This window comes from Ascaphus truei, chromosome 11 (genome assembly GCF_040206685.1).
Source record: "Ascaphus truei isolate aAscTru1 chromosome 11, aAscTru1.hap1, whole genome shotgun sequence".
NCBI classification, from domain to species: domain Eukaryota; kingdom Metazoa; phylum Chordata; class Amphibia; order Anura; family Ascaphidae; genus Ascaphus; species Ascaphus truei.
In genome coordinates, this window is record NC_134493.1 from 35,593,341 (window position 1) to 35,611,182 (window position 17,842).

Below are 17,842 nucleotides of genomic sequence, written 5' to 3' on the forward strand. Positions count from 1 at the left end.
GAACGAGAGGCTGTAACCGCGGAACATGGAAGATCATTGGGGAGGCTTCATCCAGCGACGGGAGACACGGGCTGAAGATGGTGATAAATCTATATATAATGTAACACACACATTGTTAAGATCTAACATATGTAAATTCAGCAATATAACTAAAAGGATAGGCGTCTTCTCTATCCTCCGAAACAAAAGGGTCCCCACAACAGTACAACAGGCTTCAATTAGGAGTAACCACTTTAAAGGTCTCTAATCTTTGTCCAGCCCTCTCAGCAAAGTGTGAATCAGAGACAAGAACAGCCAGTCACACTCATCCCCACTGACGGTCTCTGCCTTTATTTACATGGCATACTGTACAGAGGTCCTCCCACTGTATCCTAATGTGACACTCTGCCCTCATCCAATACACACAAAACCCCACACCGCATTGCTAACAGCTGGGGAAGGGCTTTAACAGGAAAGCAGTGACAGGGAGGCAGGTCCCATTCTACACCTGATAAATAGTCACAGAGCGCTTTGCAGCTCATTTTAAAGGGGTTTGTTTGATACAAATCTAAAAGGGAGATAAATCGTATTGAAAGGAAATGTCCTTTGCCTTACAATCAAAGAAGAATATATATACACACACACACACACACACACACACACACACACAGTCATATAAATCAAAAGATATAACCAGTAACCACTTCCAGCTAATCATATTGCATTTAGAATACATTGTAAAGTGTACCTTTAAGTGCAGAAAGCATGCCTCTGGGGTATATAGTCAGAACAATACACATCTACATTCTGCATCCATCCCACTGGGGAACACACTTCCAGTAGTGGTGGCATGTAGCAAGTTTCCCTTATTGGGCAAAGGAATTATCTTATTGGGGACCCAGAATGACTCGATGCTCGCAGACTTCCTTGTAAGTCGTACAATTTGACAATTTTTCCATTAGAATGTATTTTTTTCTGCTGCTCCTTCCTCCAAATCTCACTGGTTTCCTGGGAAGTTTCCATCACTGGCACTAGAGCCCTGTCTTGTAAGCTGCAGAAGCTTCAGCTATTGGGCTTACCCAATCCTATAAAAGCCGATGACAGGGAAGGGGCAGAGACACAGGAAACAAGAATTCCCTAAATAAGAGAAGTTCGGTGTGTTTATAACAGGCAGGCCATGTTACACACAGGTGGCTTATCCACAAACACAATCCTGCTGATCTAAAGAACCATTGAGGGTTTGTATCTGGATATCCATTTCTCTCCCCCCCTTGATTTGAAACCTTTGAACACAAAAGCTTTGCCTCTTCCATAATAAACACCATGTAAGAGTAGCGATTTATTCTATTGCTTCTTGATCAATTTCCATGGCTGCCGGATGGGAAAACCTTCCTTCAACGGCACTGCCACGTGATGCGAGGCAGGAGCGGATAGGAGGAAATGATTACAAAGACATGACTGGAAGGCTATGCACTGACCAACAGACAACGTGAGTTTGTTATGTTGACAATAACAAAGCCCCTAACCGTGATCACAGGCTGACTGTAACCACCAATATCTGCTGGGGTTACAGGCTAATCATTTCAAGATGTTCTTTTAAAAGGAGAAATTCTGTCTCCCCCTCCCTTTCCAACAGAGATAGGAAGCAGGGGGTCTCCGGAGTGGAACCACACTAATTTCAGCTCTTGGGACCCCCAGGTTCCTGAGATACATACCGGGGAAGGTGCCGCCAGTAGTATCACTCACCGGGGAAACAAAATGGTGCTTAAATCTCCTGCGTTACGCAGACCAATAGGAAGCCGCAATGTCATCCACGTGGCTTAATTACCGTGGTCCAGCTCCAGAGATCCCATGATATATAGATATACAGATAAACATATTTTTTTAAAAAGGAACTGCTGCTTTAAAGTGACCTAAATCCCGTGGAATACATTGGATCCCCAAGAGTTGGCATAAGCAACAAATAAAACAAACAAAAACTTTTCACAACAAATCATTGTTGCAACTAAAAATTTAGTCGTTACACTGCATCGCCTGATATGTTGCGTTTCCGTTGTATTTCCCTGCGTTTTCCTGTAATCTACAACAGAATCATTCCCGCCGTTAAATATATGTTTTATTATTTATTATTACATTTATAGGGTTATTCAAATCGCAGAGAATGCAAAAAACATGCACAGACATATACAAATATAAATCTATATGTATGCACAAATATAAATCTATATGTATGCGCAAATATAAATCTATATGTATGCGCGTGCATACAGCAGGGGTGGCAACTCTGTGGAAGACTGAGCCACTGATTGAGCCACCTGTGCTCAAGATATCCTGAAAACCTGACCTGTTGGTGGCCCCTCAGGGCTGGAGTTTCTCACCCCATGTATACACAGACAGACAGACACACAGTTCTCACCTGCAGACGAGGGTGGCAATAATGACACACCAGGCAGTGCAGCAGCAATCTGCATTTGTGTTCTCCTCGGTTTTCCGATGGCGACAGCAGAACCAGAAGGAATAGAAGAGCAGGAAGAGAAGGTCGGCAGCCAGACAGGACAGTGCAATGCAGCCCACGAGCATCAGGGCCTGTGCAAAACAGAGTCACATTCTCAGCACACAAGTAAAACAGGAGTAAAAGGGCCGTCTGCAGATGTGTGCTGTTATCACTTCATTACAAGGTGTACAAATGCAGACGGGCCGAACTGTCCGAAACGCATTAGCGATAGTTGAAGCCTTTTTTTCTCCCTAATTCGATTCCCTGCTAAACGTTCCCCCAACCCTTAAATCGGGCCATTAATGTCACCCAATTAGTAACCTTTCAGCGAAATACCATCTCACAGCGAGCAAAACATGGTGTATGGGCCCAATTTATAGTCTAGGTCAGGGGTGCGCAAAGTGGGGGGCGGGAGAATTTCCAGGGGGGACGCGGTGACTACAGAGGTCCCACGCTCTCCCCCAAGGCATTTCAATTAAATGCCTGGGGGACCGCGCAATGCCTCTAAAGCTTCTCCTGCCTGGTCTTTGGTAACTGCCATCAAATGACGACGTGGAGGTCACGCGACGTTGCGTTGCAATGGCAACGGGACATCACATGACCTGGCGACGTCATTTGACGCCAGAGCCGAGGGGGAGCGCGAGCTAGGAGGTAAGCAGGCGGGGAGGGGGGGGGGGGGCGCAGGTTAAAAACACTGCGCACCCCTGGTCTAGGTCAGTGTTTTTCAACAGGGGTTCCTAGGAACACTTGGGTTCCACAAGAGTTCCCTGCAATTTTCAGGTCATTTGAAAATTGTACCTGATTGTATCTGATCTCAGACGCGCTATTAGAGAGGGTTGGGGTTCCTTACAATGCATCTGATCTCAGACGCGCTATTAGAGAGGGTTGGGGTTCCTTACAATGCATCTGATCTCAGACGCGCTATTAGAGAGGGTCGGGGTTCCTTACAATGCATCTGATCTCAGACGCGCTATTAGAGAGGGTTGGGGTTCCTTATACTGCATCTGATCTCAGACGCGCTATTAGAGAGGTTTGGGGTTTCTCAGCATTTCTCATATGCTTCTTTCACCAAAAAAAGGGTTGGAAACAACTGGTCTATGTATTAAGCAAATGTATCAGTCTTAGAGAATGTTGCAACTTAGCATGTTAAATTAAATTACAATGCCTGCTGACTTAATGTTTGGCGAATCACTTGCAAACTGCGAGTTTGCGGCAGATTTTTTTCTGCCACTGAAAAAGAGGCCATTTTCACATGATCTGCCTGCATCACTAGTGCCAACAAGTTCTGTGGCGCTGTACAAATGTGGGTGACAAATGAAACACCGTAGTTACCTATAAAGGTATAAACAGTATATACTGGTACTATAGACAAGGAGGTTCCCGTCATGCTCTTAAACACCCCACATAACTCCACGGGTACCTTTGTTAACTCCAATCACAAAATGAACATGCACCAATGCAAAGCACCAACTGGTATGAGACACTACCAGATACATAGAACAGGGGCGGACAACTCCTGTCCCCAAAGGCCACCAACAGGTCAGGTTTTCAGGATATCCCTGCTTCAGCACCGGTGGCTCAATCAGTGGCTGTTACTGGACCACCTGTGCTGAAGCAGGGATATCCTGAAAACCTGACCTTGTGCACTGAAGTTGACCACACCGGACATAGAGCTCCAACTTAGAAAACATGACAACTAAGGGCAAATCAGCACACAAAACCAAAACGAGAGATTATGGGCCAACGGTCGGGGTGACCCTAAATGACGTTACCCAGTAGTGCTATTATCTAAGAGACCCCCTGGAAGACACCTTACAGCCCAACCAAGTGAAGGGGCGTGGGGACTAGCTACGTAAATGGGCCCGATACGACCAGGCGGGATGTTGGGACTCAGGTGGCTGCCCTGGTACATGGACGACCTGCTGTAGGGACTGGCACTGCCATATGTTGCTGGCCTCTCCAGCTGGGAAGGGGTATAAAGTGATGCATGGCGTGGGTTTGGAACCAAGTGGGTGGAATTGATTATCGCGCTAAACTGCGACTTTCTTTTACTAAAAAGCAAGCGTGACAACACCCCCCAGCTTTCTGTAGGCAGCTCTGAGAACTCCTACATACAGATGCATTAGAACACGAAAAGAAGATTAACACATGCCAAAAACATTGAGTCACACCACTGCGTTATTAGTTATGTTTAAAAAAAAAAATCTCCCACTCTATCATACGTTAAACAAAGTAAGTCCCAGGAATCTGGATTTTTTTTTTTAATGACAAACTACATGAAAATGATGTTATGGTTATTATGTAACACAAACTTCCACTGTATAAGGTGCTGCACAGAAAATACACTCATACGTCCAGTCAAATGTCTCCCATGGGTGCACCCAACCTCCATTCCCCCCACTGTCATTCAGCAATTAAACGGCACATAAGGAGTCTGGGTAGTGACATGCAACATGAGCACACCTTTTGCGGCCTATCCATTTTGCACAGGAAAGTAGTCCTAGGACGTTTGCTGGCATTGCAAAGCTGGTTCAGCAGAGGTGTAGGAGGTGCACAAAGTGAGAGATGATATAGGGCTGAGTGCTTACACTATACAACTCCCATTTCTGTAGGCAAGACATACGGCAGCTTTAAATGAATTCAGTAACATGATAAACAAGGTGTCAACTACAATTTGACTCCTTTTTAAAATCATTAGAAAACTCAGCTACAGGTGTAAACAGAACCAAAATCAGCCCTGGTGTAGATGCTCAATACGGGCGGTCTGAAATGTTCATGCAAACTCGTTACTGCAAATGGCATTTAGCTTCGCAAACAAAGCAGAGCAAAGGTTCCTGTTATCAGAGCCACATTCCTATAAAGCCTGAGACCACATTACTACCCGTGCATGGCTTTCCTTTCCCGAGGTGTCAAGCTATGCCATCATTCACAGCCAATGGGCAACAGCTTCCGTTCCAGGTGCCTCGTCACAGTGGGCACAGGCAGCTCCGCTCTGGCATAAGGGCTTGTGGTGGATGCATTTTCTGTGGCTAAGGGAATTAAAATCCAACAGCAAACTAGTGAAAGCACAGTAGTCACGTGTTTTAGCCATTGTGCTAACCCACTGCTGCACGGAGACTTTTTTTTAAAAAGGTACAATTAATGTGACTATATTTAAACAAATGTTTTTTTAAAAAAGGACATGTTGAATTTGGTCTAGTGTTTTAATGGTGCTATCCCACAGTCAGCCAGCTGGATTTCTTAGGGACCTCTGAATGGGGAAGTGTTTGTCAATCACATGCTTTCCCCCCCCCTTATCCCTCCCCCCAACCCCATGTTCTTATCAGAGAACAAATAAAGATAAGGGGAGGTTATTATTTATTTATTTATAAAATATTTTACCAGGAAGTAATACATTGAGAGTTACCTCTCGTTTTCAAGTATGTCCTGGGCACAGAGTTAAGACAAATAAGGTAGGGTCAGTACAAGCACTTACAGATCAGCGACATCCATCATGCTAAAGTAGGGGTGCACAAACTTTTGCTCCTGCACCCCTCTACCTCTTGTCCCTCGGTGCTCACGCCCCCCCCCTCTTTCACTCAGTGCGGCGTCAAATGACGTGTGGGTCATTTGACGCCGCGTTGCTATGGAGACGCTTCAAGGCGCTGGCTGAAGCAAGGAAATTCGAGGTTCCAGAGGCCTCAAGCGATCCTTCGGCATTTAATTTTAATGCCTTGGGGAAGAACGCGGGGCCTCTGCAACCGCCCGCGCCACCCCCAATAAAACCATGCCCCCCCCCTGTTCTAGAGCAGTGATTTCCAACCTTTTTTGATTAAGGAAACCTATGTGAGATTCTGATGAACCCCAACTCTCTAATAGATCGTCTAATATCAGATGCACTGTAAGGAACCCCAACCCTCTCTAACAGCGCATCTGAGATCAGATGTATTGTAAATTATTCGGTATTTGGTACAATCTTCAAATTACATGAAAATTGCAGGGAACCCTTTAGGGATGCCCTATGAACCTCTGTTGAAAAACCACTGTGCTAGAGACATATGTCAAGTTGTGTGAACAAATACAGCAACCAAGGGGTTAATTATTTAAAAAAAAAAACAAAAAAAAAACGACCTGTTTTCCTGTCTCCTGTGAGAGTAACCTGGGGTTTGTCATGGTATCTGCATTAACAGGCCAGTAAAACAATGAGAAGGGAATAGGTTTAGAAGTGAAGGGACTGGTGACAGTATACAGACAGATGTACCAGAGCGGTCATCTGCTCTGACCTTGGGTCTTCAAAGGGGGCATCATAACAATTCCGGACTCCTTTCTGGCCAGCAGATAGGAGATGAGAAGAGGGTCACTATATTACAAATTAAGGATCCCCCATAATGTAACATCATTCAAATCTGGTGCAATTCACAAGGATAAGAGATATAGGATTGGGACGAGCCAAAATACAGTAAATATCACGAGGCGCCCGGGTTGCATATTTCAGCCATTTCATTCCCCCTTCAAAACTACGGCAAAATCATATGAATGCAATGCTGACGGTAGCATTATTCCGTGGGTTATAGAGAGTGTTATGCAGTATTTTATACAGTACTCTCAGATTCTCCCCCCAGCCATAAAAAGGTCACGGAAAGACTGATGAGTAAGGAGAAGTCACACCCACAAAAAAAAGGTGCGTCTAAGTTTTGCCAAAGGACAAATTATGTCTTTAAAAGCAATTGCCTACTGGTACCAAAATCAGAATTAATCTGAGGGGGGTGTTATACCAATAACACAGAAATTCTCATGTTTCAATCTCACAAACCTGTTGTGGAGTCTAGTACGTGATCACATACGAGGCTGCTTTTTTAGATCCTATTGTATTAAACAATAAAGTGTGTGTGTGTGTGCGCGTGCGTATACATGTTTTTAGAAAATTCCTTTTCTGTAAACAAGCACTGTACACCTTTTGTATAACAAATCTAAAATGTCTTTGGGCTCTAACTGAACCTAGTGCCTTTGTGAAGGGATCATCGCATTTTCGGACACATTTTGCTACATTGTGGTTTTGTGTGTGCCAATTACATATTTTTCATTTGACATATTTTTCCAGTAAACAGGGGTCCAATGACTTCTGAGTCAGCGAAATAGCTGGAGGTTTTAAATACAAACGACCCGTTCCCCCCCAGTCTAACTTTAAAAAAAATGCATTTCAAATACTTATAGGTGTCAGATTTGGGTAAGCACCCATCAATTACCCAGATGAGAGCCCTAAAACATGTAACTGGATTCTGTCAAAAGCACAAACAGACTAATCAGGAAACAAGCACGGCTTTATAACATTTCTTATTAATATCACACCTATAAAGCCCTTATCAAATCTCACTTCACTTTACTATTCTAAATCACAGGTTTGCCCTTTTTTTAAAATTTTTATTTTGTTATTGATTTGCTAGTGCTGGTTCCTGGCCACCCCTTTCACCCTTCCTGTTTTGTTAACGGTAGAGTCCCAAATTGAAAAGTTTATCCGCTACAGAAAATAGAGGCAGTAGAAAAGATTATTTATTAACTTTAAAATGGCACACAACAATTACTCTTCATACTTATAATACTTATAAAGCAACTGTATGAACATTTGGATGAGATGGTTTGTAATATACTGTGCTGGTAACATATTTTTTTCTTCAATAAAAAGATATATAAATGTGGCCCCGGTCTTATTTCAGCTCCAGAGACCCCCTCTGTAGCGGGCCAAGCGGTCGCGGGTCCCGCCGGAGCCAGCGACGGGCCCGCCGGCTGCTCGCGAAGGTGGGGGCCAGTGCAGGGAGCGACCGGAGTCCCTGGAGCCCCGGCGGCGCACCCGGCTAGCGGGGGCCGCCATGACTGATTGCGCGAGCGTGCGCGGGATCGTGCATGCGCAGCATTAGCTAGAGAATCTCGGCAGAAGTCGCGCGAGTGCAGGGACAGCAAGAAAGAGGTTGCGGCGGCCATTGCAGACTCGCGCATGCGCAGTGCAAGTGCGCATGCGGCCCCAATGCTATAGCAGCCTCCACGGGACTACAACTCCCAGGAGGCATAGGGAGGCAGGCACCAGGTGCCTCATAGTGGCCAATGAGCGCCCAGGATTCCCTGGAGGAGCATATAGATATATTTCGCGGGCTTTGGAGCAGGCAGTTGGAGCTGGGAGCAGGAAGGGGAGGAAGGGTGTAGGGAGCAAGTGGCTCCTACACCAGGTAAGGTTCCCCAGATCCCAGGCAGGCCCCAATCCCTGTTAGGGTAGTGGGTAGGTACTGAGGGAGGGCCCTAGGTTAGGGACTCTGCCCTTAGGTGTGTGAGCGTGCAGTCTTGTCAGTGTCACGGCTGGTAGTGCTGTGAGCGCTGACAAGTAGGCACAGTATGTGCAGTGCAGTATATCTGCAGGTACCGGTTGAGTGCAGTGCGGTTGCTGCAGGTTGAGTGTGTGTGCAGTGTGTTTGCTGCAGAGGTTAGGGAGAGGGGACCCGGGTAGGTACGGGAGAGGTAGTGTGGGTGCAGGGGGTCAGTGACCCACCTGCATAGGATAGGCTACCCCGTAGGCCCCTAGGAGTGTTCCCTAAAGCTATCCAAGGTTGCTGTGCTGTAGGGACGGCCTATAGTACAGCGAGTGTCACATTAGTTCACGGAGTCAGATAGGGACTCCATTGACGCTGCGTACCCGTGCAGAAGGTTGGGCGCTGCTCTTCGTTGCGGCTGCAGAGGCCATCTTGGTGGGGTCTTCCCGACGGTGGATCCTGGATGTCGGGTCGGAGCTCGACGGATCCTTTGTGAAGCAGTTGCAGATCCGAGTGCTCGGCAGGTACTATATCATCAAGTGCACCAACACCGGTCATCAGGCGCTGATCCCGCCTTAGGCTAAACTCTTTATAGGAACACTGAGCGAGTTGTTACAAGACTGAGCCTATACCATATAGTATCATACATGGACACGGTGTGTGGGGCACGCGGTGGGGGGGACAAACACGTTATTCCTGATGAGAGTGGCTGGGCCACTAAGGTTACCTGTTGCATTATAGAGTGATAAGGTTGCCATGCATTATCGTTAATACAGTAAAGTTGGTTGCATTACATGTGTGTGTATGTATTTCTTGCCCAGGGGAATCTCACATCACGGGGATCCTGGGTAAGTGGAGGCGCTGCGCTAAGTAAATGTATGAGTGTTATCCCAGGCTCCCAGCTAGCGGAGGCTCAGATCTCCTGGAGCCGCAGGTGTTGTACAGCGACCAGTAGTTCCTTTGGGAGGGTTCAGAAAAAGGGCTACATAAAATAAAACCCCATCACTGTAATTAGTTCAATTTGGTCCTAGGAAGGACTACCCCTTTAAAATGTAACGCTCTGAAATACATTACAGGCACCTCTGACAGGGATAGGGTTAATGTTAACACAATGCTGAAGACCCTTCTAGCTAGGGTTGCCAGGTGGCTTCTCCAAAACTACAGACACACACCTCTCGCTCCCAGCGGTTTCCTCCTCTCCTTGGCCCCACACATCCACCTGATTGGCTACATGACCCAGAGGCTACCAATAACGGTGGAGGAAGCTGCCCAGGACCCCAGCAGCTGCCCTTTTCTATGTCCAGAGAGGTAATACCGTATACACATACAAGTCCAGTATTACCTCTAACTTTTTACTGGACAGTGTCCAAATACAGGACTGTCCCCTTCAACAGGCCAGGTTTTCAGGATATCCCAGCTTCAGCACAGGTGGCTCAATCAGAGGTTCAGTCGAAAGCACCTGTGCTGAAGCAAGGATATTCGGAAAACCTGACCTGTTGGGGGGGGGGGGGGCGCTTGAGGACTGGAGTTGATCCCTCTGGTTTATATTGATGCATGTGCGTTATGTTGATGCATGTGCGTTATGTTGATGCATGTGCGTTATGTTGATGCATGTGCGTTATGTTGATGCATGTGCGTTATGTTGATGCATGTGCGTTATGTTGATGCATGTGCGTTATGTTGATGCATGTGCGTTATGTTGATGCATGTGCGTTATGTTGATGCATGTGCGTTATGTTGATGGATGGTAAACTTGTTTAAGCTTTGATTCAGTAATAGTCTATTAAAAAACTAAATGAGAGGTTCACAGGAGTGACGCTCTCATTTGCTTTATACACTGACAGGAGGGTGAAGGAGATCAGGGAAATACTTATACGCTTGGAGCCCTCATCTTCGGTAATAAAACGCAAGGAATTATATCGCTCGGCCTTTATTTATACAAATCTCATAGCACACCGAGTAATGGAGAGAGTGATGGATAGGCTGAACAGTGAACAGGCAAAGCCTCCCAAGTCAGCCAAACATCTGGGGGGTAATGAAAGACAGGTATGGTCTCTGCGCTGGTAACCATACATTTGGTAAAACGGTAACACTGTCTGTTGGGAAAGGAGTACTGGGTATACAATATGCCAGACATCGCTCTGCTAAAGCAAAAATGCATCTGCAACACTCCCCATTGTACATTTTCCCTTCCAAAGTTACGGGTTGTCTTTAGCCCTTGTAGCGTGTTGCTGGCACCTCTGGCATCTAAGTAGTTAAAGTGGCATTGACTGGCCATTGTAATAGATGCAGCAGTGGCTAACCTTTAATGTAATTATCTAAGCTGCCGATCGATTGTTCTCCCGTGTTCCATCGGTGAAGGTCCGACTTCCCAGCGCACTCTACATGGTTCCCTAAATGGTTGCACGAACATTAACAAAAACTTAGGCGCCAGCTCGAATTTTTCGGAGCCAAACTTTTGAGTGGTGGTGGATGTTCTGAAACACCCCCCAATCCCGCCACCCGCACAGGGGCTTAGTATGTCAGAGGAAGTGTGTGTCAGCGTGTCATTGTGGGACACACAGACCTCACACTGAGTGGCACGGTGGTGACTTAACCCGTCAGTCAACAAGCGGCATCACAGCGCATCCCCTTCTGCCGTCACTGTAGTGACGCAGGATCAGGCGCGCTGCTGGCGGCCACAGCGCTGACTTGACGGGTTATGTCATCGTCGCAACTCGGGCACCAGGGGGAAAATCTTTTTTCCCCCGCCCCTGGCTTAATGCATTAAAACTAATTAAAAAGGCCATAAAGAGTGTGTGTGTGCGTGCGTGTGTACTATGTAACACTACACAACCGATTTATTTAATAGAAAACCACACACAGGATTTTGCAGATAATGCCGCTTTAAGTCACCAGGATTCTGCGCACACCACGGATTTGCGCGTGACTAGATATTAACGTTTCATCTCTTGGCACATTTTAGTCTCTCCAGTTGTGTGTGAGCCTTGCTCATTAAACTTCCATACAAACAGCAGACCGTGATTTGGGCAGCTCCCTTTAAACAGATTTCAGTGATCTTTTCCAAGTTCAAATTACAAATTGGGGGCCAGGAAACGCGTTCCACTCACAGAGCGCCTTTCACTGGTTGTCATCTCGTGCTCCGGCGCCCGTTTCACCGGCTGGAATACTGGCGGAGATCCAGTGTGTCCTGCACTGAGGAAGAGCTCAGATCTTTCTCCGCAAAACCAGTTGCCTGCGACCGGCACTTATTGGCTAAATCTTTATTAATTGAAGGTCAGCTCAAATCTGGCATCTTGTCCAAGAGTCCGTCCTCCGGAAAATGCAGCTCTGACCCTTTCTCTCCCCAACCCCCTCCCAAGTCCTTGTGCGTTACAGATTTAGTTTTGAACTGGAAAGCATAATTCTAACCGTCAATGGCAGGAATCGCTGCAGTTCAAGTTGGAACATGAACACAATATTTCTATTTAAAAAGAGACACAAGTATTAGGGGCGGTACCATTTATTGGCTTATACTGTGGTTGTGTATGACATGATTGCAGGTTAATGCTAGGCCATTAGATTAGATTGCTGGTGGTTATACCTGAAATGTGGCAAGAAAATTAGTTATTAGGTCCTCACACTGGTAGTAAGTGCTAGTAAAGTCAGTAGTTAGCACTGATTGCAATTTGTGGGGGGATAGAGGGTGGGGGGGCATTTTCTTTGCACTTCCCAAAGCAGTTTTCATTTTAGAAATCTAATGCTCAGCGTTTGAAATATGAAGTGTCCGGCGGGTTAAATTGGATCTCTCCCCAGAGCTCTGTAATGTTACCCATGTAACCTCAGAAGTAAAAGAATAAGGATCAGGACATGCTCAGGGGACGAGGCACGAAGATTATACGAGTTAAACTCCTATAGCAGGGGGCGGCCAAGTGCAATCCTCAAGGGCCACCAACAGGCCAGGTATTCGGAATATCCCTGCTTCAGCACAGGTGGCTGAGTCATTGACTGAGCCACCTGTGCTGAAGCAGGGATAGCCTTAAAACCTGATCTGTTGGTGGCCCTTGAGGATTGGAGTTGGCCACTTCTGGTTTAGGCTTAAAATGATTAGGGGGCGTTGGTATATTGTATACTCTGATGCAATGCGTTAAACATATCTTGGGTGGGTAAACATTTATTGAACTATGAAATACATTTACTAGGGTGGGCGCAATAGCCCCCAAAAGTGACCAAACAACCAACAACATTCTGGAAGAATAAGGCCACAGCTTTTATTTAACACACTCAAGTTAATCAACCCAATTGTAGTTTCCCAAACTGACCCGTGCCATGCCAAGTAAGCCACCACACCCCACATGGAAGGACACTCCCAAACACCGATTACCAACTGGACGAGATGCCCAAACGCGATGCTATGGCTCCAGTCTGTATCATAAGATAACCCGCCAATCAAGTCGAGATTAAAAACAACCAACCAAAGCAGAACTCCCCCAGCTCCTTATTCACTGCTCGTTTCTCTTCTTTGGGGGGAGGGGGGGGCCCTATTACCAATTTAACAGGGTAGCCATAAACATATGCAACATTCATACAGGGAGGATGGTGGTTGTACTCTTTTTACCAGTAATGCAGCGAGTGGCACAATTTCTGCGTCATCACCCTCTTCTCTTCCCTATCTACATCCCCACCTTCGTCAGCTACCCTGGAGCACTTTACCCTTACGGGAGGGGGCATGGTCCACCCAGAGATGCTGCCCCAAACTTAAAAACACTAGACAAGGTGTTGCATGCATGACTGCTACCGGTTTGTACATGATCCGGTGTTTAAAGGATGGGCATGGTTGGTTACCAATCCACATTGGTAATGTTTTAGGACTTTTCTGGGGTGAAAATAGGTTTATGCACTATGCAAGGTTCTGTTTCTTAATTATAGGCCCCTACCTCTGATGGGCTTAGAAAAACTTAGTGGCAGATGGTATTCATGACTTTAGTGAGTGGCGTTGGCACGGGAGCAGAAGGACAGAGGCGGGAGCGAGGCACGGGAGCGGAGGACAGCTTTATGGGGCACGCATGGGGTCTGCAAAAATCCTATGCTTCATGCTGCGTACCACACACTATACTGTAATTGTGATGCTCCAAGTCCCATTGGGAGAAAAGCGCTATATGAAATTATTATTATTATTATATAGCTCCACCCAATGTTCTAGAAGCAGATTCCTCAGCGTTCTGGCAGAGGGTCTCACCTGGAGTCCTGTAAATAGGTTTGTGTATAGATATATATTTTAAGAGTGTCCTGTCCTTTTTTTATTTCATTTATTGTTTTCAGTTGAGAAACGTGCCATATATTAGTTAGAGCCTATAGTAATGGCCCAAGATTGTTCTCATTTGGGAAGATAGTGAGCATGTGCTTAGTAGGAGTTCTGGAGTATAAATCGGATCAGCCTCACCAGAAGGTCTACAGCAAACTACCAATCCAATATGCATGAGGACGAGGTATGCACTACACAGTAAGGGGAAACTGATCCCAGAGAGCAGTGCGTTCCCAACAGGGTAACTTTATGATTTGCCGTTGGCTAATATGCCTAATGTGAGGTGTTTCCTTGTGTGGCGAGCCTTATAAACGGATGTGAATAAAGCTCTTTTTGTATTATAAAAGTGCCTGGCGCCCATCCTTATTCTACCTGCATATCTACGCTGTGCCTGCACCGACCCAGCACCCTGACCAGGTATGAGAGACTGAGCACATGCTTATACACACATACACCTCGATATAAAACTCCTGTAGAGACGGGCAAGAAGGGTTACATTCAAAACAAGGAACCTACCTCATCCATCCAAGAAAACATCAGATTTTTAATACTCTACAGGGTGAGATAACATTTCAACAAAAAGGTATTTCCAGGACATATACAACTTAAACACTGCACTGCACAACAGCAAAGGAAAACTAAATTACTGCGGGGTGTTCAAACAGGGGTTTTGTTACATTGAACAAAATAAATTTTCTTGGTGCGAAAAAAATAAATAAAAAATAAACCTTAGCTGCCGGAAGGGCCAGTAACCTATTGCTCTGCATGGCTGGCTTCTCTAGCCAATCCTTTTAGGGCAGACAATAATAGACATCACAATGCAGCTTGAATTCCTCCCCCCCCCCCAATAAATACATGTGCTGCCAAGAGAGCCCCCCAGTAGGTACAATTCACTGTGACACTGCAGGCATCGCTTATACAATTTATTAGACAATTCAGCCATTTGTCGGCTTCTCTGTGGTCTCCACTCAGATAATTCACAGTGAAAGAGGAAATAGGGCTGTGGCAGTCTCATTCTTAGGTTGTTTGTATTTATGAGTTGAAGTGACTTTCCTATCTACATGAACAGGCGGATTTCCTTAAAGCAGCTGTACACTCTGCTCAGTATTTTCAGGGGTGGAGGGGAAGAGGGGGAAGTGTATATATACACACACACTTTTTTTTTCTTTACATTACTTGAATCTGAGTGTCCCTTGGAGACTACTCACGGACCCCAGACTTCAAGAAAAACCCCTAGTTCCTGAGATATAACTATTTTTATAAAGTTGCCAATGGGGTCAGACTAGCTCTGGCTAGCCATAAGAGAAACAAAACATTGAAAAGTACCAATATCTTTGGAACTGTGGGGGTTCCGGAGGTCACAGGTCAGTTTTGCAGGGCCCCCTGGTTTTCCCAAGGTTGGGGAAAATAAACGGGTTTGGGGCATTAACGGAATCACTACATATTGTACAAATTGGCATTACAGGAAATGTAGGCACTACACAGCCCCTGTACCATATATACTCCGGAAGAGTCAGGGATCTACACCCTACAGAGCACACTATAGTAGAGCCTCCACTTGGCCAGATGCTTTCCCGGCTGTGCAATAACTGGATGCCAATATATGGTGATCAACAGGTAATGATTGGAGAAGGCTATGGTACCAAAAGTCTTCTGCTATTAGTCACCGTCCAATGCTGGAAGACACCCCATTTAAGTCACTTGACTTACAGAGGTCTTATGACAGAATACTGCCGACCACATTTGAGATTATATGAATGGCAACCGAAAAGATCCTCTTCAATAGTGTCACTTGGCTAAATATTGCTATACAAGAGGTACTGCTGCTTTAACATGTGAAGACTGGACGTAATCATAGTTACAAATATTCATTTTTAACTGCATCAGTTTCATTCATATAGGTCCATAGATATATCTCTTATCAAAACATGCATCACTGCAACATCATATTTGTAAGATTGGTAGGCAAAATGGTTACCTGGTTTGAAACCTTAAAAGTCATTGAAATTTGTAATGTGTTACAAGATTCTGGCGCGAATGAGGTTACGAACTGGAAAAGTCTCAATTGCGGTGATGAAACGATCCAAGAATTCAAGCAAAAGTTCATGGACACTGGGAAAATGTGGAGCTCGTGAGTCAGGAAAGCGCGACTTAACCATTTAACGATGCACAGGAAATGGAGAGATTAGTGAAATAACATCCAGCCAAGACCCCCCACAGTCTGTCCCGCAGCCCGTGTTCTGTCTTCTATCTCAAACAAGTCAGGGGGTTGTGTTATCACTTCTCGTTTGATCTTCCCAATTCAGAATCAGCATCCAAGGCAGGGACGATTAATACACAAAAGCAGGGATCCCAGATCCTAAAATCCTTCTGCCACGAGAAGACATGGAATACATGGAATGAAATCTGAACATGTTGTGTTTCAGCATATGCAACATGCATGTTTGTAAGACATTCAGAGACATTTGAAGTGGTGCCAACTGGCTGTTAAAGTGTAATACAGCCAATCAATTCTTCCATTGCAGTAAAGGGTTGCAAGGAAGAGCATGTGCTGGAGTCTTTTGCTACAAGACCTTCCAGCAACTAAGGGGTCCACTGATTATTTTAAACTGCAAGCTGATGTTTGAGCGTCTGCATGACCTAGGTTCTCAGAGAGCCCATTGGCTGGTGAATTACATAAGACTGCTCAGCAACACCAGAACCTGCTGAAGTGGGCTGCAATCCTCAGCGTGTGTCCCACTCGTGCTCCATGTCTAATCCATTCTCAGCACCAATAGGAACACACCACATTTTGGGGGGAAGGGGGGTATTCCATCTCCTTTCACATAGCTCCGGTTAATGTAAATGAATACAGATCCTTCCAAGAGACAGAATTAAAGCATATACATAAATTACCGATTTTTTTATTTCTTTGGTTTCCAAAATTACCATGAGGGGAAACAAAATTCACCAAAAAATAGTACAATCTTCTATATTCTGGGGATTGTAGCACTAAAATGAGCTGGTAAGACAACGATACATCTCTGCGCATTCCTCTTTTACAATTTGTCAGTATATTTTATTTCCTGTGGAACCAGTCACTTTTTCTATTCAGCAAGAACTCTGCATGTCATTTCAAAAGGCAAGAATATTAATTGCTCGTCTCCTGTGTCGTTTTCTGCATTTCGTGATCCACCAAAAGAATTCCACCCCCCATCTCTCATGAAGATCAATTATCTGCACATAACACAGATGTCGCGTGTGTTCCATAAACGTTCAGCTCATACAAATTTCTACCTGAGTAAATGAGTACTTCAGTATTAGGTGATATCAATTGTTAGTCCATGTAAAAAGATATTATAAGATGAGCTTTCGAGAGTTCTCTTTTCCTCAGGTCAAGCGACACTGATTTCCAAACTATTCCATTAGCTTAACAGAGATGTAAAAATCCAGATAATAAAAAACAGAAGTTGTGTAGGAGTCACGGCAGAGGGTATGGGGAATAAGCCTCTCGTACAAAGTATAACTATATGTAGCCTCAATGTTAACCCAAAATCAACATGGAAGACTTGCTCATGACAACTCCCTAGAACAGTGATTCCCATCAGGGGGTTTGTGAAATATCTCCAAGGGGTTTGGCAAAATATATGTGCTGGCGGACCCCAGGAAGTATAGTGGGGTCCTGAGCCTGTGTGGGTACTGCACACTTTGTAAGGCCCAAAATTGTACCTTAGGCTAAGGCCCCGCTCCCAGAGTCAGCGCGCCCGCACTGCAGACAGGCGGGGCACTGACATACACAGACCGCGATATGCGGAGGGAGGGGAGGCT

At 45.4% G+C, this 17,842-nt stretch overlaps 1 protein-coding gene and 1 long non-coding RNA gene across 3 annotated transcripts in view; one reads left to right on the forward strand and one right to left on the reverse strand.

Annotated features, from left to right (window-relative positions):
- The window catches only part of TTYH3 (tweety family member 3), a 129,220-nt gene that overhangs the window by 69,853 nt on the left and 41,525 nt on the right, over window positions 1-17,842 (reverse strand). For both annotated transcript variants that reach the window (XM_075565615.1, XM_075565616.1), the window contains exon 2: window positions 2,396-2,565. In XM_075565615.1, the coding sequence (XP_075421730.1) occupies window positions 2,396-2,565 (170 nt within the window). The remainder of the gene's footprint in view (window positions 1-2,395; window positions 2,566-17,842) is intronic.
- The window catches only part of LOC142463189 (uncharacterized), a 35,790-nt gene continuing 26,469 nt past the window's right edge, over window positions 8,522-17,842 (forward strand). Inside the window, exon 1 of the long non-coding RNA XR_012787385.1 lies at window positions 8,522-9,275. This is a non-coding gene — a long non-coding RNA (uncharacterized LOC142463189). The remainder of the gene's footprint in view (window positions 9,276-17,842) is intronic.